This window comes from Loxodonta africana, chromosome 22 (genome assembly GCF_030014295.1).
Source record: "Loxodonta africana isolate mLoxAfr1 chromosome 22, mLoxAfr1.hap2, whole genome shotgun sequence".
Classification (NCBI taxonomy): domain Eukaryota; kingdom Metazoa; phylum Chordata; class Mammalia; order Proboscidea; family Elephantidae; genus Loxodonta; species Loxodonta africana.
This window is the reverse complement of record NC_087363.1, coordinates 77,007,233-77,031,821: the sequence shown is the minus strand read 5'-3', so window position 1 is coordinate 77,031,821 and position 24,589 is coordinate 77,007,233. Positions and strand designations below refer to the sequence as shown.

Below are 24,589 nucleotides of genomic sequence, written 5' to 3'. Positions count from 1 at the left end.
AGACAGGCCCCCTTGAGAAAAGACCTCACTACACTGCCAGAAGTTTATCTTAATTAATCTTCCTCCAGGTCTTGCCCAAAAGGATCTATGGCCTTTTTGATAGTTACTGTCTTTTGGAGAAAAGGAAGTAATCAGACTTTTCAGAGATTACTGGATACTGACTCTGAATTGACACTAAAAATTCTAGGAGAAGCAAAATGTCACTGTGGCTCAGCAGTCAGAGTGGGGACATATGGAGGTCCAGTTATTAATGGAATCAGCTCATGTCTGTCTCACAGCAGGTCTGGTGGTCCCCAAACCCATCCTGCAGTGGTTTCTCCAGTTCCAGAATGCATGATTGTAACAGAGAATGCTCCGCAGCGGGTGGAACCCTCACGTTGGATCTCTGACAAGTGGAGTAAGGGATATTACAGTAGGAAAGGCCAAGTGGAAGTCATTAGAAATGACCCGGCCTGGGAAAATAGGAAACCAAAAAACAATACCACGTTCTTGGAGTGATTGCAGAGATTACTGCCACCATCAAGGACATTTGGCCTCTGCAATAAACAGACGGATCTTGGAGAATGAGAGTGGATTATCAAAAACAACCAGGTGGTGACTCCAACTGCAGCTGCTGTTCCAGATGTGGTTCATTGCCTGAGCAAATTAATGCATCTCCTGGTACCTGGTTTGTGGCTATTGATCTGGCTAATGCCTTTTTCTCCATACCTGTTTCGAAGGACCACCTGAAGGAATTTGCCTTCACCTAGCAAGGCCAGTAGTATACCTTCAGTGTCCTACGTCAGAGGTATATGAACTCTTTAGCCCTAAGTCACAATTTTGTTTGTAGGGACCTTGATTGCCTTGCCTTCCACAAGATGTCACACTGGTCCTTACATTGATGACATACCGATCAGACCTAGTAAGGAAGAACTGCCTATGACTCTGCACTTAGTGGTAAACATTTGCATGCTTTAAAAAAAAAAAAAAACCCGAACCCATTTCTGTCAATTCGTTCCAACTCACAGCAACCCTATGAGACAGAGTAGAACTGTCCTGCAGGTTTCCAGGGAGCACCTGGTGGACTCAAACTACCAACCTTTTGGTTAGCAGCCGTAGCTCTTAACCACTACATCATCAGGGTTTCCGTTTGCATCCTAGAGGGTGGGAAATTAATCCCACAAAATTTCAGGCACCATGCACCTCAGTGAAATTTCCAGGGGGCCAGTGGTGCAGGGCGTGTTGAGATATTCCTTCTAAAGGGAAGGATAAGTTATACCTGGCACCTCCCACAAATAAAAAGTAGATACAATGCCTTGTGGGCCTCTTTCGATTTTGGTGGCAGCATATCCCTCATTTGGATGTGCTACTCCAGCCTGTTTATCAAGTGACTTGGAAAGCTGCTAACTTTGAGTGGGGCCCGGGACGAGAAGGCTCTGCAACATGTTCAGGCTGTTGTGCAAGCCGCTCTGCCACTTGGGCCATATGATCGGGCTGATCCAAGGGAGGTTGAAGTGTCTGTGGCAGATAGGGATGCTGTCTGGGGTCTTTGGCAGGTCCCTATTGGTGAATCACAGTACAGACCCTTAGTGTTTTGGAGCAAAGCCCTGCCATCCTCTGAAAATCATGATTCTCCTTTTGAGAAACAGCTTTTGACTTGTTACTGGGCCTTAGTAAAGACTGAGTGCTTAACTATGGGCCCCCAAGTCACCATGCTGCCTGAGCTTCCCGTCATGAACTGGGTGTTGTTTGATCCACAGAGTCATGAAGTCACGTGTGCACATTAGCACTCTGTCATTAAATGGAACTGATATATATGAGATCGGGCCCGAGCATGACATGAAGGCACAAGTAAGTTGCATGCGAAAGTGGCCCAGATATCCATGGTCTCCACTCCGGTCACATTAACTGCCCTCTCCCAGTCTGCACCTATGGCCTCACGGGGAGTTCCTTATGGTTAGTGCCCTGTGGAAGAGAAAACTCATGCCTGGCTTACAGATGGTTCTGTGCCATATGCCTGCACCACTCAAAGTGGACAGTGGCACTACACCTCCTTTCTAGGACCTGCCCGAAGGACAGTGGGGGAGGAAAATCTTCCCAATGGACAGAACTTTGAGCAGTACACCTGGTTGTTCACTTTGCTTGGAAGGAGAAATGACCAGATGCGTGATTGTATACTGATTCATGAGCTGTGGCTAATGGTTTGGCTGGGTGGTGAGGGAGTTGGAAGGATTGGAAAATTGAAGACAAGGAAGTATGGGGAAGAGGCATATGGATAGACCTCTCTAAATGGGCCAGAGAAGTGAAGATATTTTTGTCTCGTGTGCCTGTTCTCCAAAGGGTGACCTTAGCAGAGAAGTATTTTAACAATCAAGTGGTTAGGATGACGCATTCTGTGAAAACCAGTCATTGTCTTTACCCCAGCCACTCGTCATTGCCCAACGGGCTCACGAACAAAGTGGCCATGGTAGCAGGGATGGATGTTGTACGTGGGTCCAACAACATGGACTTCGAATCACCACGGCCAACTTGGCTCCAGCCACTACTGAGTGCCCAGTCTGCCAGCAGCAGAGACCAAAACTGAGTCCCTGATATGGCACCATTCTGTGAGGTGATCAGCCAGCAACCTGGTGGCAGACCAATTATATTGGACTGCATCCATCACGGAAAGGCAGCATTTTGTTCTTACTGGAATAGACACTTCATCTGGATATGGATTTCCCTTCCCTGCACTCAGTGCTTTTGCCAAAACTGTTCTGTGGACATGCAGAATACCTTGTTCTCCATCACAGCAACCCACACAGCATCAGCTTGGGTCGAGGGACTCACTTCACAGCAAATGAAGTGCAGCTTTGGACCAATGCTCATGGAATTCACTGGTCTTACTGTGTTCCCTATCCTGAAGCAACTGGCTCGATAGAGCTATGGAATGGCCTTTTAAAGACACAGTTATGATGGTATTTACATGGCAATACCTTGCAAGGCTGGGGCAGTGTTTTCCGGGAAGCTCTATATGCTGTAAATCTGCATACAGTATATGGTGCTGTTTCTCCCATAGCCAGGATTCGTTGGTCCAGGAATGAACTGGTGGAAATAGGAATGGCAACATTCACTTACTACCCCTAGTGACCCACCACAAAGTTTTTGCTACCTGTCCCCAGGACCCTATGCTCTGTGGGTCTGGGGATCTTAGTTCCAAAGGGAGGAATGCTCCCATCTGGAGACATATCATTTCTTCCACTGAACTGGAATCCCAGCCACTTTGGGCTCCTTATGCCTCTGAATCAACAAGCAGAGAAGAGAGTTAATGTATTGGCTGGTGTGATTGATGTTGATTACCAGGATGAAATCAGATTGATATTATATAGTGGAAGTAAAGGGTATGTCTGGACATCTCTCAGTACTTCCATGCCCTGTGATTAAAGTCAGCGGGAAACTGCAGCATCCCAATTCCAACATGACTATTAATGGCCCAGACCCTTCAGGAATGAAGGTTTGGGTCACCCCACCAGGCAAAGAACCACAATCGGCTGAGATGCTTGCTGAGGGTAAAGAGAATGTGGAATGGGTGGTGGAAGAAGGTAGTTCTAAACACCAATTTCGGCCATGTGACCAGTTGCAGAAATGAGGACTAATTGTTATGAATATTTCTTCCTTGTATGTGTGCATAAAATATTTTTGTTTTCATTACTTATGAAATACAAGGTTTAAACAGGACTAATGTGCTTTTAGTTCTACACATGTTTTATCATGTTAGGTGTAGTAATGACTTTATAATTATCTTTATTTAGAGGTTGTTTGTGGTTTAAGGAGATTTGTAGGAGTTCCAAGTTGACAAGGGTGGACTGGAATGGTTAAGGTTTTGTGTCCGCTGGGCTGGGCCGTGATTCTCCGTGGTTTGGCCATTATGGTTTGGCAGGTATGTAGTAATATAATCATCTTCATAGTAAGATTGGATATGATCACCTCTGTACTGAGATCTTCCTTTGAGCAGCCAATCAGGTTTCCTTGGGAGTGTGGCATGCATCCAATATATGTGGACTTTCTGGCAAAGCTTGCTGGCTTTTGTTCTTTTTAGATCCTGCATCTGGCTTGTCATCTGACTTCCAGTTTTTGGAAATTAAGCTTGCAGCTTATCTGCTGATCTTGGAATCCGTCAACCTCTACAGCCTGTGAGCCAGCAGCCTGTTGTCTTATCTGCCGATCTTACGATTTGTTGGTCTCTGCAGCCTGTGAGCCAGAGGCCTGCCGTCTTACCTGCAGACCTTGGGTTTATCAGCCCCTGTACCTCCGTGAGTTAGTAGAAGCCTCTAGCGTGACCCACAGACTTGAAACTCCAGCCTCTACACTGCATGAGCCATTTCCTTGATATAAATCAATCAATCTCTCCGTGTATGTGTGTGTGTATATATATACACATATATGCATATATATAGAGAGAGAGAGTCTTCACTGGTTTTGCTTCTCTAGAGCACCCAGCCTGACAGGAGGTATCACAGTTCTCTTGGAAATGTAGATGATAATTGTCATTTTCTTGATATCTTGGATATACTTAGATTACTGACCAATTAATAAAGTCTTTCTCAGTCTCTCTTTTAATGCTTAGATTTCTATTCCATTAATATTCTTTATAATAATTGTAAATTAAAGAAATCTAGGGGAAGAAAAATTTAAAGGAACAAAAAAAAAATTAATTGCTGAAATCAGTTAAATGCTTCTTCTGAAGAAGAAATACTAGATTCTAAAACATTTCTCAAAGTTTAAAAAATTGTAGGTTGTTGAAAACTGATGTTATGGTTGCTTTTTAAAATTACATATAAAATATGTAGATTTGTAGATGTATGGATGTGTAGATAGGTTTATGTTTTCAAGCAGTAAAATTTAGTCAACAGTCTCATGAAAATAAGATATCACTATCAAAACAGATTGTTTAAAAAATTCTATTTTCAAAATTAGAAATGACAATAGCATGGATTGAGTTGTGTCCCACAAAAAATACGGGTCAACTCGATGAGGCCATGATTCCCCATATTGTGTGGTTGTCCTCCATTTTGTGATGCTAATTTTATGTTAAGAGGATTAGGGTGAGATTGTAACACCACCCTTTTTCAGGTTACCTCCCTGTTCCAGTGTAAAGGGAGTTTCCCCGGGATGTGGCCTGCAGCACCTTTTATCTCTCAAGAGATAAAATGAAAGGGAAAGCAAGCAGAGAGTTGAGGACCTCATAACACCAAGAATGCAGCACCAGGAGCCCAGCACGCCCTTTGAACACGGGGTCCCTGCAGCTGAGAAGCTCCTCAACCAGGGGAAGGTTGAGGACAAGGACCTTTTTCCAGAGCCGACAGAGAGAGAAAGCCTTCCCCTGGAGCTGACGCCTTGAATTAGGAATTTTAGCCTACTTTACTGTGAGGAAATAAATTTCTCTTTGTTAAAGCCATCCACTTGTTGTATTTCTGTTATGGCAGCACTAGATGGCTAAGACAGGTTGCTTTTCAAAACTACATTTATTTTAGATAGGTTTATGTTTTCAAGTGGTAAAACTTAGTCAACAGTCTCACAAAACTATCACTATCAAAACAGATTTTTAAATGTATTTTTAAAATTAGAAACAACAATGGCAACGTTTCAACTCTGTGTTTAGGATGGAAATTTAATTAGGGAAAGGCTCGTATGTAAGCAACGTATGTGTAAGCAACCATTAATTACTTTTGAGAATAAAATAAACGTATCATGGGGAATGATTATAGCCAGTAAATATTATGAGCTCAAAAACTTTTAGTCAGTCCTATTTTGCTGCAGTATATCCTAGAGTTGGGGAGGTGTCTGTGAATGTTAGATTTCCAAAATGGTTTTTTATTTTATCCTCATACTTTATTTATAGCTCAGCCAAGTGTAGAATTTTATCTTCAAAATCTTTTTTTCCCAGGCCTGTCAAAATAATTTGTATTGTCATCTAGCATCAGGGGTTTCTGAAACTTTTAGGATGGTTTTCTTTACCTTTTGCTTTTTTTCCCTCTATGTTTGGTATACCATGAATTCAGCCTACTAGTCTCAGTCTTTAAGGAAGTTTTCTTAATAATGTTTTAATTTTCTTCTCTTCGATGCCAGTTCTTTCAGAAGTTTTCTTCATAATGTATTTTCTTCTTTCCAATATCTACTCTTTCCTATCTCTTTTTAAGAGTCAATGTAATAGTTAAGGGCTGGTTTGGCAAACTTTACTGTAAAGGGCCAGATAATATATATTTTAGGCTTTGCATGCCGTATGGTTTCTGTCATAACTATTCAACTCTGCCATTGTAACACAGAAGCAGCCGTAGATAATTCATAAACAAATGAACATGGCTACATTCTACCAAAATTTTGGTTATGAACACAAAGTTAAATTTCATGTAATTTTCATGTCACAAAATATTACACTTTGATTTTTTTCAAACATCTAGAAATGTGAAAAACATTCTTAACTTGTGGTCCACACAAAAACAGATGGTGGGCCAGATATGGCCTGTGGGTTATATTTTGCCAACACTTGATTAAAAGTTCATGACTTTACTGGACAAGTTACTTAGCGTCTTTAGTCTCTTAACTCAATCTATAAAATGGAAATGAATCTCTTGAGAATTGATAAATGAGATAGTATGATAAATAAATAATAGCAATTATTATTTTAGTATCCTCAGTGCCCCTTAACTGTTCTCTCATACTTGTGATGTCTTTTTTCTCTGTGTTTCTCAAAACTAAGTAATATGAAGACCTTTTTTAAAAGATAAAAAGTTGAGGACCCCCATGAATATAGATCTAGGGAGCCAAGAACTCTCTTTGTAGAAACAGCATTACAAGTTAAACACTATCATTTTGAGTAATTATTTGGTGAAAATGTGATTGGAAACACAAACATAGATATGGACTCTGAACTTTTATGAGAGTATGTGACTATGAGTTGATTACCCAGATTACCCAGAAAATGTTTTTGTTAGTTTAAAAGGATGTTATTGAAAATAAATGGTCAATAAGCAACATTATGATAAACAGAGGAAAGGTTGAAGTTGTCAAGGATTTCATTTTACTTGGGTCCACAGTCAACACCCATGGAAGCAGCAGTCAAGAAATCAAATGACACATTGCATTGAGCAAATCTTTTGCAAAAGACCTCTTTAAAGTATTAAAAAGCAAAAATACCACCTTGAAGACTAAGGTGTGCCTGACCCAATTCATGGTGTTTTCAGTTGCCTCATATGCATATGAAAAACCACACAGTGAATAAGGAAGACCAAAGAAGAATTGTGGTATTGGCAAAGATTATTGACTATACCATGGGATGGGAGAATGAACAAGTCTTGGAAGAAGTACAACTAGAAGTCAGGATGGCAAGACTACATCTCACATACATTGAACATGTTATCAGGAGGGATCAGTCCCTGGAGAAGGACATCATGCTTGGTATAGTGGAGGGTCAGCGAATAAGAGGAAGACCCTCAATGAGATGTGTTGACGCGGTGGCTGCAACAATGGGCTCAAGCATAAAAACAGTTATGAGAGTGGCGCAGGATCGGGCAGTGTTTCCTTCTGTTGTACACAGGGTTGCTAAGAGTCAGAACTGGCTCGATGGCTCCTAACAGCAACAACAACGTACACCTTGTGAATTCCAAGGATGGGCCCTCGAATTCCCATGAATCTGCTACATTGTCTGCGTGACTTTCTATACTTTAATCTCGGGTGGTCTTGATTTCTGATGCTTCTTTCTCAATTATCATTTTTTTTTCCTGTTTTTTTCACACATGAATTTTCATCCTTGCTTTTCCAATCTATTTTGAGTAAGGATTGTTTTGATGTGTTTTTGATTCTTTTGATGTGTTTCTATCTAATTGTGGGGAGTTTGTCTTCAGCAGGCTTCTTCCTTGAGTAGTAAATTGGGCATTGGAGTTTGCATATTAGCAGGGCTTGTCAACAGGTAGAATCCCCTTTAGGAAACGTAGATGAGAAATAGACAGGCTGGTCATCCTGACAGTCACCCACATATGGGAGATGTCCTTCCCTCCATGATGACATTGTTTCCTTTTCCTTTTTTTTATTCCCTCTGGAGATTTTGGCATTATCTGTGGGTCTTTTGTGCTTCTCTCTCTATTCACCAGTATCTTTTTCAGGAACTCTTCCCTGATAGATTATTTGTTGTGTTTAGAAGCTATTTTAAGGCTTTATCCTGGGAGCAAATTCTTACTTTTCCAATGATTGCTCTCTGTCTGCAAGGAGGTTGTTTGCAGTCCACTTATAAACTACCCTCAGCCTTCTGCTCTTTGTAGTCTTCCCCCTGGGCTTGGAGTTTGTCTTAGCTCTGTTTAGTACACAGCTGTCTATCTTTCGAGCAGCCTTCTCCTAAGAATGCTTTACATTACTGATTTTTCTGTTCTTTTCTCCGTGAATCTGTTCCTTATTTGCATTCTTTCTTAGAGAAATTCTTAGACTTTTTGTTTTGAGCATTGCTAAGGACTTTTATTACCTTATTTGTCATTTTGGTGGGATTTTGGGAGGAGAGGAGGCAAATGCTTATGCACCTGAACTGGAAGCCTTTTTTTTTCTAATTATGGAGAATGATTTTTTAAACACTTTTATAATAGAAAAATTCAAGCATAATAGAAATAAACTAGTCTAATAAACCATTATGTACATATCACCTAATCTCAATTATTACTAACTAAAAACTAATATGATTTCTTTCTCTTCCCTTATTATAAAGCAGATCTCAGACAAATAATTTCAGCTGTAAATACTTCATTAGGTAAATCTAAAATATAGGGATTCTTTTTTTTTTTTTAATATGACTATACCATTATCACGGAAACCCTGGTGGTGTAGTGGTTAAGTGCTACGGCTGCTAACCAAAGGGTCAGCAGTTTGAATCCGTCAGGCGCTCCTTGGAAACTATGGGGCAGTTCTTCTCTGCCCTATAGGGTCCCTATGAGTCAGAATCGACTCGACGGCACTGGGTTAGGTTTTTTTTGGTTTATACCATTATCACACCTATAGAAAAAAGAATAATGAGTTCCTTAATATCATTAAATACCCATTGTTCACATTTTCCCATCATAATTTTTTAGTTTGTTTGAATCTATATTTAAATAAGATTCATATGTGGTGATTAGTTGATACATAGCTTAACTCTGTTAGACTGTAAGTTCTCTGTCTCTTCTTTTTGCTTGCTCCTTGTTGTTCTTGCTGTTGAAGAAACTGGATTATTCTATTGAGTTTCTTACAGTCTGGATTTTATAGAATCTTCCTTTTGTGTCTTTAGTAGCTTTCTCTGCCCTCTGTAATTTCCATAAATTGGTAGTTAAATATAAGGGTTGATCATATGCATGTTTTGGAGGTTTCATTTGTTTTGTTAGATTACTTCATAGGTGGTGATGTGTACTTCCATCAGGCTACATAATGTATGCATGCATGTGGGTATGTATATATGTGTATGTATATACATGCATATATACAATGTATATACGTGTGTGTATGTACATATTATATGTATAGATATAGAGAGAGAGATTTAAGGAATTAGCTCGTGTGATTGTTGGGGCTGGCAAGTCCAAAATTCATGGGTCAGGTAACAGGCTGGAAACATTGGCAGTCTTGTGTCCAAAATCAGTACGCCAGGTGGTTGGCTGGAAATTCTGGCAAGATGTCTATTTGCAGTCAGTCTTGAGGCAAACTCTTCCCTTGGTAAATCTCAGTTTTTGCTCTTAAAGCCTTCAGCTGATTACATGAGGCCCACCCACATTGTGGAGGTTAACCTGCTTTACTTAAGGTCAGCTGATTTAAATGTTAATCACATGTAAATACATTTATAGCAACATCAAGGCTAGTGTTTGATCAAACAACTGGGCACCATGACGTAGCCAAGTGGACACATAAAATTACCATCACAAAGAGCGAGCTAATTAAATCAGGTGGACACGGGAGAGTGTGTTGGCAACTCTTGACTGGAGGGGGGATGGGAAGATAGAGAGAGATGGAAGAAGGTAAAATTGGCACGAAACGAGAGACTGTAAGGGCTGACTCAATAGGGGGAGAGCAAGTGGGAGAAGGGAGTAAGATGTATGTAAACCTACATGTGACAGACTGATTGGAATGGTAAATGTTCACTTGAAGCTTAATAAAAATTTAAAAAAAAAAAAAAAAAAATTACCATCACAATGGGATAAAGCAAATAAAGCACCAGCTGTTTCTATGTTTTCCTCTTAAAATACTTTACTTTTCCCCCCTCTATTTGTAGAGCCTTTTGGAAGACCCTTATCCAATGGTCCGTTCCACAGGGATCCTTGGCGTTTGTAAAATAACATCCAAATACTGGGAAATGATGCCTCCAACCATTCTTATTGATCTTCTAAAGAAAGTAACTGGGGAACTAGCTTTTGATACAAGCTCAGCTGAAGTTCGTTGTTCTGTCTTTAAGGTAAGATTTTAAAAAATTATATAAGCTGTATTTTGTCATTGTAGAATTGTCAGAAACTGTATAGAGAAGAAAAAATGATTTTAAAAACTCACCCATAGATATAACCACTGTTGACATTTTGTTGTATATCTAGAGTAAGATTTTTAAAAAGCAAATTGAAAGTGTTTTCTACCAAAAAAAGTCTACTTAAAGCAATGCTAGTTTTTAGTGTACAGGTGGAACAAGCCTGGCTCCCCCATTGCTGTATTGTTCCTGAATTTTTCCTGCTTTGTCCCTTTGTGCAGTGTCTTTGAGACACATGACGCATGCCCCAGCTGGTGCAATCTGTAGATATAAATAAAGTGATACAGATTGTGCCCTTGGGGGGATGAACTCATGACCTCGATGCTAAGGGAAATGTGATCTAACCCAGTGGTTCTCTAACTTTGATGGGTATCAGAATCACCTGAGAACTTGACACATATACAGAGACACACACCTTCCCCTACATCAGTGAGCCTGACCTCTGTTTCTGCTAGCTCTGTAGGTCATTCTGGTGCACACCAATTTGAGAACCACCAATCAATGTGGCAACATAATAAGGCTTGCTTTAAGTTTCTTTACTGCCTTTCCAGATGATATTTATGCTCTGTATAGAACCTCGTGCATATATTTGGATTTATTTGAGTGATTTTTTTTTTAAATAACTGCCTACCTCACCATCACCAGTAGAAACTGAAACTTTGCTAGAATAGCTCACATTATTTTTTAAGCAACCTGAACCAAGTAGATATGTAGAAATTACAAAATTATAATTTGGACTTTAGGTGGTAGTGGAGAGTGGTCATTATGTTTTTTGGGTTTTTTTTTTTTTTTTTTTTTTTTTTGCCAACTTTGGTGATAAAATTAGAAGTGTGTAGATGTGGTTGAGAGCCAGAGAGAAGATTATCAAGGCTAAAATGGTAGATACTCTTGGAAGTTGTGTTTGGAGTGTCTATAAGAGGGGAGCTCTAAAAGAGACAAATTTAAAGACTTTCCTGAGGGCCTCAGACTAGTGAAGAAAAAGTGGGAGAGCATGAGTCTAGCAAAAACGGATCGCTGTGCACCCTCTGGTTCTCACTCAGTGTACCATGGACGTTGTGTCTTGTCAGTAAATACAGTCAGTGTGTGGGCTGTTAAAAAAAAATTCCTGGACTCCAACTTTAGATGCGGCTGGATCTGGAGACCACTCTCCAGCAGTTGTTTGTCGTTCTGTGTTTCCTTAAACACTGAAAACCTAAAACTCAGCCGAGAGAATTAACTGCTTTCATCTCGTTTGAACAAAACAAGGGACGAACTGATTATCGGGCATTGAAACTGTATCAGTTTATTAGCAAATTGCTTTTTATATAAAACTATTTTAGAAAAATGTGTTTTCTGTAGGCTTATTTTGCTAATAGTTCTCATAAAGATGGAAGTGAATGTTATCTAACTGAATTTTTCTTACCTGGCTTTTCATTGGCATGTTCTGGTTTTGAACTGTTTTCTTTCTCTTTTGTTGTAGTGTCTGCCAATAGTGCTGGATAATAAACTAAGCCACCCGTTATTAGAACAGCTTTTGCCAACACTGAAATACAGTCTTCATGACAATGCTGAGAAAGTGAGAGTGGCTTTTGTTGATATGCTGCTGAAAATTAAAGCTGTGAGGGCTGCCAAGGTGGGAGAAATAGAATGTTTCTTAATTTCAGACATGAAATAAGTAAGTTGTTCTCATCAAACAGGCAAGCCATTTTCATTGGAAGAGTTTTAGTAATCACGTTCTCAACAAATCAGTAGCTGGTATGTTTAACCAGTTGTTTGCATTATAAATTTTTATTTGTTTTGTGTTTCTCATTAAGAGTTCTAGAAATATCTGTGTGTATGTGTGTGTGTGTTTTAAAGGCATTGATGTAACAACCCCTCCCTTATATTTTTTTCTTATGTATAAAAATTTTGTTGAAATAGTTGATGAAATATTTAAATACTTGGCACATAGTGAGTACTTGGGACAATGTTGATTATGAGCTTTCCCTCCCCCTGCATTTCACAAAAAGAAGCAAGCAGATATTTGCTTTGTGATAAATACACGTTTTGACATCCTATTGTAGTGAGACTATTCTCTTTTAACTCTAATTCTATTCAACTTTTAGCTAAAAATGTTAATTATGATGTTTTTAATTTTGTTTGTTTGATAAAACTCTACAGTTCCTTCCTCCACAGAATAGTTTTTTAAAATTTACTCTAAAAATATTGTTTTGTTATGGCAGAGGGTTTGGAAACAACCTATAATGTTCATCAGTATAGAATCAGTTACCTGTACTTTTGGTACATTCACATAGCTCTAGAAAAGAATGAAGAGAAGCTTTTTATTGTGCTTATATGAAAATACCTCTAAGATACATAAGTATAAAAACAAAGTGTAGAAGTGTAGGTAGTATGGTATCAGCTATATAAACTGGGAAATATGCGTGTGTGTGTGTGTGTATGTATGTTTGTGTGTGTACCAGGCAAGACAGAGTGACAGAGGTCTTAGGACTGACTGGAGAGTTTGGATTTTAAAGGTACAGAGGCAAGAGCAGAGAAGGAAAGCATAATGGTGTGGGTTTTATTTATTTATTTATTTTGAAGATTGGACTGACATGAACATATTTAAATGCTGGTGGAAAGAATCCAGTTGAAAGTTCTATAAAGGGGTTAACCATTAGAGCAAGTTTCTTGAGGAAAATATAAGGTTAATGATATTTTCCCCAGTTTACAGATGAGGTAACTGGTTTAGAGTGTATTTTCACAAGATTGCCCGCTGAAACAGGATTTGAACATTCTGGCATTAAAATCTATTTTCTTTCACTTACTCTATAGTATTTTTCTCTTCAGTTTCTGGCTTAGAAGTTTAGCCCCTACCCTGTAGACAACTATGAATACTTCTGGATGGAGGAACAGTATGGCCAGTTCTTCTTTCTACAGGTTATCTAGCAGCAGTGCATGAAGTGGCCTAGAGGAGGGAGTAATGGGAGGCAGAGAGCAGGCATCGTGATCATCTAGGCGGAATGCAGGAGAGTTTGCCTAATGGAGTGGCACTGACAGGGCGAGGAGTGGAGTGATGCAGGAGAGAGTGTAGCTGTGGCCTGGGTGGGACAGCTAACCAGTGGGATGTTGGATAAATTTTATTCACAAGTCCCTGCCAAAAGAGTGATGCTTTTATGTCTCTAAGGTAGACCATGGGGTGTAGCACTTCAGTTTTCTATGTCAAAACTCGTCTAATTTTTTTTAATTCACTTTTCACATTAATGGGTCAAAAATTACACTGTTTTAAGAAATTTGAAAGTTATTACACTGATAATAATAGCTGCCATTTTAGTTTATTATGTATCAAGCATGATACTAATTAATTATAATTAGTTCCCTCGACAATCTTATACTTAGATACCTACTATGCAGGTATACTTTATAAATTCTAATTTCTCTACAGAAAATTAAAATTCTGGTGTAGTCGTTTGAAATGAATTCTCAAATATTAAAATCTTTTTTTCTCTTTTATGCTCTGGAAGTTTAGCTTAAAATGTTTTCAAGATTATAGGAACTTTTTTTTTCCCCCCGCATAAATGCTTTACATGTAGTTTTGGAAAATATGCCCTATGGAACATATTTTGGTTCGTCTGGAAACCGATTCTCGGCCTGTGACTCGGCGCCTGGTGAACCTCATCTTCAATTCTTTCCTGCCTGTGAATCAGCCAGAGGAAGTGTGGTGTGAGCGCTGTGTCACCCTGATCCAGATGAACCATGCAGCTGCCCGGAGGTTCTATCAGTATGCCCATGAACACACTGCCTGCACTAACATAGGTTTGGTACTCTACGTATTGCTTAACGTTTGTTTTATTTATTTTTATTCTTTCTAAGGCATAATATCATATGTGTTCAGTATTTCTCATTTAAATAAGCTTCATGTGTTACAGCATTTCTTAATAATTACCCTTAAAATAATACTTTTAATTACTTGGGGTTATAATTTTAACTTTTAGAAAGATAATTTTGTTGGAGAAACACAAATGATTATTGATTATCTTAAAAATTCTAGCAAAGCTGATTCACATTATCCGTCGTTGCTTAAATGCCTGCATCCACAAAGCAGTAAGAGAGTATGAAGAGGATGATGAAGAAAGGGAAAAGGAGAATGTGAGCGTAAGTGGAATGTGACACTAAGCCCAGTTCTGAAACTGGAACAAAGTTATTTTAATGACTTTAGGATTGGGCACTTTTCCCTCATGTTATTTACAGAAAGACAAAACTTTAAACGTTTCATTTCTATTGACTGCTATGTTAGGACTTTTTTATTTTCCATTTATCCCTCTAGCATTGATATTTAAACTAATTATTTTACAAGATAATGAAAATGAAAACTTGCCATATATCCTTTTTCGCTCATGTTAGATTTCTGGTAGGATTTAATGTAGATGAAAAATTGTTATTGGTAACACCTTGCCCCAGATTTTCTTTACCTGAAACTTTCCTACATATTTTAATGTAGCCTGGGTATAACACAATTCGGAGCCCTCGTGGCGCAGTGGTTAAGAGCTAGGCTACTAACCCAAAAGGTAGGCAGTTCGAATCCCCGAGCTGCTCATTGGAAACCGTATGCAGCAGTTCTACTCTGTCCTTTTGGGTCACTGTGACTTGGAATTGACTCAACAGCAACGGGTTTGGTTTTTTGGTTTATTATAGCATAATAATTGAGTTCTGGAAGTTATCATTATTATATAATTAGACGAGTGGTGGTGTTCCTGAGGAGGTACTCATAGTAAATGTGGTAAGATTCTACCAGAAACGTTTTGGGGTTAAATTCTGTGAATGAGAGCTTTATTTAGAATTATCTTTTTAAAGCTGTAATTTACTAAAGAAACTGTTTAGCTGCTATCCCTTCAGAATCCAAAGTAATTTTAGGTAGTTTATACTGCCTAACTGAATTATGAAACTGATCTTTAAAAAAATTTTTACCGTTTTGGAGAAATACGATATTAGTATGTTAACTACAAAGGAAAATCCAAGCAACGGGGCCAAGGTGGCGGAGTAGTCAAATGTTTCTGGCAAACACTCTTATAACAAAGACCCGAAAAAACAAGTGAAGTGATTAACCTTATGACAAGCTAGAAGCCCTGAACATTAAAGGCAAAGTTAGAAAACGAACGGAGCAGCAGAGGGAGGGAGAGATGGCTTAGAAGTGGAGAGGAGTTGCCAGACCTGAATCGCTGGGAACCCTCAGGCAGCAGTGAGCTGGTGGTAGCATTCGGCCACAGTTTCCTTAGGGAGAAACAGCCAGTGGCACAGCCTACTCAAACCTCTGAAACCAGAGAAGAACCACGCTTTTGGCAAAAGCTAAGTACTTGTGTACATTTTAACGTGCCCCCAGCCCCCAAGCTGGCTTCAGTGGCTGTTGATTTCCCTGGGCCTGACATAGGTCCTATTCCACATTCTGAGCCATTCTCCTGACCTTGGAGGAGAAGTGAATTCACTATTGGGAAAAAGGAAATCTGCCAGCACAACTAACCTGGAGAGCTCAGGACAGAAGCGGCTCCTGTCCAGGCATAAACGGTCATGGACTTTGAATACTTTCCCCTCTGCATGGACCTGTGTGGGCCTATTTCAAGAGAATAGGCCCTCGTTGGCAGACTTCAACCATTTCAGCTGTGTGGTGGAGAGGTGGGTGTTTGATGTTTCACACTGCTTTGCCTATTAAACAGGGTTGTCACCTACCTACATCAGGGGCCTAAGGACTGGTGGCTCCACTCAGGTCACCCAGCCACCCGTGACAGGGGTCCAAGGATAACTGATACCTCCCAGTCCTCACAAACAAAAGCATTGGGTGCCCAAGGTCCGTCTGCAGAACGCACCCACCTGTGCACTCTAAGGAACAGGGGCATGCTTTCCTCACAGACACTCGGGGGACGGTTGTCAACTCTCTGCCTTGTTCAGAGCTTGACCCCCTGCTGCAACCAAATACCGGTACCTACACCAATAACCCCTGCCCCTCTGAGACTGTAGGATAGAGCCTGTACCACACACTTCATGACCCACTACCTGGACACCTGAGCTGAATCCATGCAAGAAAACTGAATGGACTCCTAGGCTCATATACCTGGTAACAGCTCTAGCCAGCTAGTGACAGGATGATAGAGCTTCAAAGGCAAAAATAATCAAGAAAGCTCACCCAAGCAACCTTTGGACATATCAAAACAAAACAAAGCAAAAAGCTATGATATAGTAAGCAAACATAAGATAAGCTAATATAATAACTATAAATGGCATGGAGACAACAGTCAATATCAAGTCACATAAAGAAGCATACCATGATCACTTCAACAAGCTTTCAAAACAAAGAATCAAGGGATCTTGTGGATGAAGGTGCATTCCTGGAATTACTGGATGCAGAATACAAAAGATTAATATACAGAACGCTTCAAGACATCCAGAACAAGATCAGGAAGGAGATCAAGCAGTATGCAGAACAAGCCAAGGAACACACAGATAAAGCAGGTGAATAAATTAAAAAGGTTCTTCAAGAACATAATGAAAATTTTAATAAGAGATCAGGAAGGAGATCAAGCAGTATGCAGAACAAGCCAAGGAACACACAGATAAAGCAGGTGAATAAATTAAAAAGGTTCTTCAAGAACATAATGAAAATTTTAATAAGCTGCAAGCTTTTTTTTTTTATCCATAGAGAGACAGCAATCAAATTCAGAAGATTAACAATAAATTACAGAATTAGACAATAGACAGTCAGTGGAGCAGAATTGAGCAAGTGGAAGGCAGAATTAATGAGACTGAAGATAAAGCACTTGGCACCAGTATATATGAAGACAAATCAAATAAAAGAATTTTTAAAAAATGAAGAAACCTTAAGAACCATGTGGGACTCTATCAAGAGAAATAACTTACAAGTGGAGTACCAGAACACGGAGGGATAACAGAAAACACAGAGAGAATCGTTGAAGATTTGTTGGCAGAAAACTTCCCTGACATGAAAGATGAGAAGATACCTATCCAAGATGCATAACAAACTCCACATAAGGTAGATTTTAAAAGAAAGTCACCAAGACATATTATACTCGAACTTGCCAAAACCAAAGATGAAGAGAGAAATTTAAGAGTAGCTAGGGATAAACGAATAGTCACATACAAAGGAGAGTCAGCAGAAACCACGCAGGCAAGAAGGCAGTGGGATGGCTTACATAAAGCAATGAAGAAAAAAAATTCCCAGCCAAGAAACAGATGCAGCAAAATTGTCTCTCAAATATGAAACTGAAATTAGGACATTTCCAGATAAAAAAAAGTTTACGAAATTCATAAAAACCAAACCAAAACTACAAGAAATACTAAAGGTAGTTCTCTGGTTAGAAAATCAATAATATCAAATATCCACCTAAGACTAGAACAGTAGACAGAGCAATCAGGTAACAACCCAGATAGGGAAATCACAAAAATAAATCAAGATAAAAAGACGTTCAAAATGGGGAAACAACAATGCCATTATGTAAAAGAAGACAACATTAAAACAATAAAGAGGGACTAAGAAATGTAGTCATGGATCTTTCATATGGAGAGGAAGACAAGGTGATATAAAGAAATAAAAGTTAGGTTTAAACTTAAAAAAAATATGGATAAATATTAAGGTAGCCACAAAGGAGACTAACAATCCTACTCATCAAAATAAAATATAAGAAAGAAACAGACTCACCAGAAACAAAATCAACTACAATGAATAAGAGGAAAAAACAATATATAAACAACTCAGCACTAAAAATTAAGTGGGGAAAATAAACTGCCAACAACATGCAAAAAAAGACATCAAAATGACAGCACTAAACTCATACCTCTCCATAATTATGCTGAATGTAAATGGACTAAACGCACCAGTAAAGAGACAAAGAGTGGCAGAATGGATAAAAAACAGGATCTGCCTATATGCTGCCTACAAGAGATACACCTTAGAATTAGAGACACAAACTAAAACTCAAAGGATGGAAAAAAAAATACATCAGGCAAACAACAATCAAAAAACACCAGGAGTGGCAATGTTAATTTCTCACAAAATAAACTTTAAGTCCACCACAAAGGATAAGGAAGAACACTATATAATGATTAAAGGGAGGATACAACATATTAAATATTTATGTACCCAGTGACAGGGCTGCAAGATACATAAAACAAACTCTAACAGCATTGAAAAGTAAGATAGGCAGTGCCAGAATTACAATAGGAGACTTCATCACACCACTTTCAGTGAAGGACAGAACATCCAGAAAGAAGCTCAATAAAGATACAGAAGATCTAAATGCCACAATCAACCACCTTGACCTCACGGACATATACAGAACACTCCACCCAACGGCAGCCAAGTATACTTTTTTTTCCAATGCACATGGAACATTCTCTAGAATAGACCACATATTAGGTCATAAAGCAAGCCTTAGCAGAATCGAAAACATCGAAATATTAGAAAACATCCTATCTGAACCTAAGTCCATAAAAGTAGAAATCAGTAACAGAAAAAGCAGGAAAAGGAATCAAAACCTTGGAAACTGAACACTACCCTGCTTAAAAATGACTGGGTTGTAAAAGACATCAAGGATTGAATAAAGAAATTCATAGAATTCAATGAGAATAAAAACACATCTTATCAGAACCTTTGGGACACAGCAAAAGCAGTGCTCAGAGGTCAATTTATATCAATAAATGCACACATACAAAAAGAAGAAAAGGCCAAAATCAAAAAATTATCCCTGCAACTTGAACAAACAGAAAGAGCAACAAAAGAAACCCACAGGCACCAGAAGAAAACAAATAATAAAAATTAGATCGGGGGGCGGAGCCAAGATGGCAGACTAGGCAGACGCTACCTCGGATCCCTCTTACAACAAAGACACGGAAAAACAAGTGAATCGATCACATACATAATAAACTACGAACCCTGAACAACAAACACAGATTTAGAGACGGAGAACGAACTAATACGGAGAAGCAGCGATTGTTTTCAGAGCCTGGAGCCAGCGTACCAGTCAGGTATGGCACAAGCACAGAGAGCTGCTCCACCCCCCTGAACTGGCCCCAGGAGGGGGACCAGCCGGTTCCGCGGGCGGCGTGGGACACAGCCAATAGAAGAAGTCCCCCGGAGGCAGTGACTGGTCTTGGAACGGGGAGAGCAGCGTCCCAGCCGGGGAACCATCCCGCTGGGATTTGGACTGGATACAGGTACGGCATAAACACGGAGAGCTGCTCTGACCCCCTGAACTAACCCCGGGAGGGGGCCCAGTTGGGTTGCGCGGGCGGTGTGGGACGCAGCCGGTAGGAGAAGTCCCCGGGAGGCAGCGACTGGTATTGGAGCGGGGAGAACAGCGTCCCAGCTGGGACACTCGGTCACGGCACAAGCACGGGGAGCTGCTCCACTCACCTGAACTAACCCCGGGAGGCGGCCCAACTGGTTCGCGTGGGCGGCACGGCAACGCGGCTGGAGGGACGAGAAGTCCCCGGGAGGCAGCGACTGATTTTGGAGTCGAGAGTGCACCGTCCCAGTAGGGGAGCCTTGACGCTGGGCGTGGGGCTGCAAGCGGAGGATCTGACCTTGACTCCAGCGGGCCAGACCCCCTGGGGGCAATCTCCACACAGCCAGCACACACAGGCGACGCGCCCCGCGGGAATCTCAGATATAATAGTCATTCCAAGCAAGACAAGCAACTCTGGCTATATTCTGAGGTGCTACTCTCCTATCTCTCTGTTCCCTCCCCCACCCTCCCCAGGCGGCTTCATTAACATCCGAATAGCCTGAGCCAGAGGGAGAACTCTGATAGGGATCTGAGTGCATTTTTTTTAGCGGATTTTCTGGAAAAACTAGTTTCCCAGTGATGGCTCGGAGACAACAATCCATATCAAACCACTTAAAGAAGCAGACCATGACAGCTTCTCCAACCCCGCAAACAAAAGAATCAAAATCTTTCCCAAATGAAGATACAATCCTGGAATTATCAGATACAGAATATGAAAAACTAATTTACAGAATGCTTCAAGACATCACAAATGAAATTAGGATAACTGCAGAAAAAGCCAAGGAACACACTGATAAAACTGTTGAAGAACTCAAAAAGATTATTCAAGAACATAGTGGAAAAATTAATAAGTTGCAAGAATCCATAGAGAGACAGCGTGTAGAAATCCAAAAGATTAACAATAAAATTACAGAATTAGACAACGCAATAGGAAGTCAGAGGAGCAGACTCGAGCAATTAGAATGCAGACTGGGACATCTGGAGGACCAGGGAATCAACACCAACATAGCTGAAAAAAAAATCAGATAAAAGAATTAAAAAAAATGAAGAAACCCTAAGAATCATGTGGGACTCTATCAAGAAGGATAACCTGCGGGTGATTGGAGTCCCAGAACAGGGAGGGGGGACAGAAAACACAGAGAAAATAGTTGAAGAACTCCTGACAGAAAACTTCCCTGACATCATGAAAGACGAAAGGATACCTATCCAAGATGCTCATCGAACCCCATTTAAGATTGATCCAAAAAGAAAAACACCAAGACATATTATCATCAAACTTGCCAAAACCAAAGATAAAGAGAAAATTTTAAAAGCAGCCAGGGAGAAAAGAAAGGTTTCCTTCAAGGGAGAATCAATAAGAATAAGTTCAGACTACTCAGCAGAAACCATGCAGGCAAGAAGGGAAGGGGACGACATATACAGAACACTGAAGGAGAAGAACTGCCAGCCAAGGATCATATATCCAGCAAAACTCTCTCTGAAATATGAAGGCGAAATTAAGATATTTAGAGATAAACACAAGTTTAGAGAATTTGCAAAAAAGAAACCAAAGGTACAAGAAATACTAAAGGATATTGTTTGGTCAGAGAACCAATAATATCAGATATCAGCACAACACAAGGACACAAAACAAAACGTCCTGATATCAACTCAAATAGGGAAATCACAAAAACAAACAAATTAAGATTAATTAAAAAAAAATACACATAACAGGGAATCATGGAAGTCAATAGGTAAAAGATCACAATAATCAAAAAGAGGGACTAAATACAGGAGGCATTGAACTGCCAGATGGAGGGTAATACAAGGCAGTATAGAACAATACAAGTTAGGTTTTTACTTAGTAAAATAGGGGTAAATAACAAGGTAACCACAAAAAGGTATAACAACTCTATAACTCAAGATAAAAGCCAAGAAAAACGTAACGACTCAACTAACATAAAGTCAAACGCTATGAAAATGAGGATCTCACAATTTACTAAGAAAAACGCCTCAGCACAAAAAAGTATGTGGAAAAATGAAATTGTCAACAACACACATAAAAAGGCATCAAAATGACAGCACTAAAAACTTCTTTATCTATAATTACGCTGAATGTAAATGGACTAAATGCACCAATAAAGAGACAGAGAGTCACGGACTGGATAAAGAAACACGATTCATCTATATGCTGCCTACAGGAGACACACCTTAGACTTAGAGACACAAACAAACTAAAACTCAAAAAAAAAAAAACTCAAAGGATGGAAAAAAATATATCAAGCAAGCAATAAGCAAAAAGAAGAGGAGTAGCAGCAATATTAATTTCTGACAAAATAGACTTTAGACTTAAATCCACCACAAAGGATAAAGAAGGACACTATATAATGATAAAAGGGACAATTGATCAGGAAGACATAACCATATTAAATATTTATGCACCCAATGACAGGGCTGCAAGATACATAAATCAAATTTTAACAGAATTGAAAAGTGAGATAGATACCTCCACAATTATAGTAGGAGACTTCAACACACCACTTTCAGAGAAGGACAGGACATCCAGTAAGAAGCTCAATAGAGACACGGAAGACCTAATTACAACAATCAACCAACTTGACCTCGTTGACTTATGCAGAACTCTTCACCCAACTGCTGCAAAATATACTTTTTTTTCTAGCGCACATGGAACATTCTCTAGAATAGACCACATATTAGGTCATAAAACAAACCTTTGCAGAGTCCAAAACATCGAAATATTACAAAGCATCTTCTCAGACCACAAGGCAATAAAACTAGAGATCAATAACAGAAAAACTAGGGAAAAGAAATCAAATACTTGGAAAATGAACAATACCCTCCTGAAAAAAGACTGGGTTATAGAAGACATCAAGGAGGGAATAAGGAAATTCTTAGAAAGCAACGAGAATGGAAATACTTCCTATCAAAACCTCTGGGACACAGCAAAAGCAGTGCTCAGAGGCCAATTTATATCGATAAATGCACACATACAGAAAGAAGAAAGAGCCAAAATCAGAGAACTGTCCCTACAACTTGAACAAATAGAAAGTGAGCAACAAAAGAATCCATCAGGCACCAGAAGAAAACAAATAATAAAAATTAGAGCTGAACTAAATGAATTAGAGAACAGAAAAACAATTGAAAGAATTAACAAAGCCAAAAGCTGGTTCTTTGAAAAAATTAACAAAATTGATAAACCGTTGGCTAGACTGACTAAAGAAATACAGGAAAGGAAACAAATAACCTGAATAAGAAACGAGAAGGACCACATCACAACAGAACCAAATGAAATTAAAAGAATCATTTCAGATTATTATGAAGAATTGTACTCTAACAAATTTGAAAACCTAGAAGAAATGGATGAATTCCTGGAAAAACACTACCTACCTAAACTAACACATTCAGAAGTAGAACAACTAAATAGACCCATAACAAAAAAAGAGATTGAAACGGTAATCAAAAAACTCCCAACAAAAAAAAGCCCTGGCCCAGACGGCTTCACTGCAGAGTTCTACCAAACTTTCAGAGAAGAGTTAACACCACTACTTCTGAAGGTATTCCAAAGCATAGAAAATGACGGAATACTACCCAACTCATCCTATGAAGCCACCATCTCCCTGATACCAAAACCAGGTAAAGACATCACAAAAAAAGAAAATTATAGACCTATATCCCTCATGAACATAGATGCAAAAATTCTAGCCAATAGAATCCAACAACACATCAAAAAAATAATTCACCATGATCAAGTGGGATTTATACCAGGTATGCAAGGCTGGTTTAATATCAGAAAAACCATTAATGTAATCCATCACATAAATAAAACAAAAGATAAAAACCACATGATCTTATCAATTGATGCAGAAAAGGCATTTGACAAAGTCCAACACCTATTTATGATAAAAACTCTTACCAAAATAGGAATTGAAGGAAAATTCCTCAACATAATGAAGGGCATCTATGCAAAGCCAACAGCCAATATCACTCTAAATGGAGAGAACCTGAAAGCATTTCCCTTGAGAACGGGAACCAGACAAGGATGCCCTTTATCACCGCTCTTATTCAACATCGTGCTGGAAGTCCTAGCCAGGGCAATTAGGCTAGACAAAGAAATAAAAGGTATCCAGATTGGCAAGGAAGAAGTAAAGTTATCACTGTTTGCAGATGACATGATTATATACACAGAAAACCCTAAGGAATCCTCCAGAAAACTACTGGAACTAATAGAAGAGTTTGGAAGAGTCTCAGGTTATAAAATAAACATACAAAAATCACTTGGATTCCTCTACATCAACAAAAAGAACACCGAAGAGGAAATAACCAAATCAATACCATTCACAGTAGCCCCCAAGAAGATAAGATACTTAGGAATAAATCTTACCAAGGATGTAAAAGACCTATACAAAGAAAGCTACAAAGCTCTACTACAAGAAATTCAAAAGGACATACTTAAGTGGAAAAACATACCTTGCTCTTGGATAGGAAGAGTTAACATAGTAAAAATGTCTATTCTACCAAAAGCCATCTATACATTTAACGCACTTCCGATCCAAATTCCAATGTCATATTTTAAGGGGATAGAGAAACAAATCACCAATTTCATATGGAAGGGAAAGAAGCCCCGGATAAGCAAAGCACTACTGAAAAAGAAGAAGAAAGTGGGAGGCCTCACTTTACCTGACTTCAGAACCTATTATACAGCCACAGTAGTCAAAACAGCCTGGTATTGGTACAACAACAGACACATAGACCAATGGAACAGAATTGAGAACCCAGACATAGATCCATCCACGTATGAGCAGCTGATATTTGACAAAGGACCAGTGTCAATTAATTGGGGAAAAGAAAGCCTTTT

The 24,589-nt window shown here is 39.3% G+C and overlaps 1 protein-coding gene across 4 annotated transcripts in view; it reads left to right on the top strand.

Annotated features, from left to right (window-relative positions):
* NCAPG2 (non-SMC condensin II complex subunit G2) overlaps nucleotides 1-24,589 on the top strand; it is a 122,270-nt gene that overhangs the window by 34,001 nt on the left and 63,680 nt on the right. For 3 of the 4 annotated variants that reach the window (XM_010600288.3, XM_010600289.3, XM_003420729.4), the window contains exons 12-15: nucleotides 10,241-10,420; nucleotides 11,943-12,095; nucleotides 14,035-14,257; nucleotides 14,493-14,596. In XM_010600288.3, the coding sequence (XP_010598590.1) occupies nucleotides 10,241-10,420; nucleotides 11,943-12,095; nucleotides 14,035-14,257; nucleotides 14,493-14,596 (660 nt within the window). The remainder of the gene's footprint in view (nucleotides 1-10,240; nucleotides 10,421-11,942; nucleotides 12,096-14,034; nucleotides 14,258-14,492; nucleotides 14,597-24,589) is intronic. The other variant, XM_010600290.3, reaches the window with a different exon arrangement.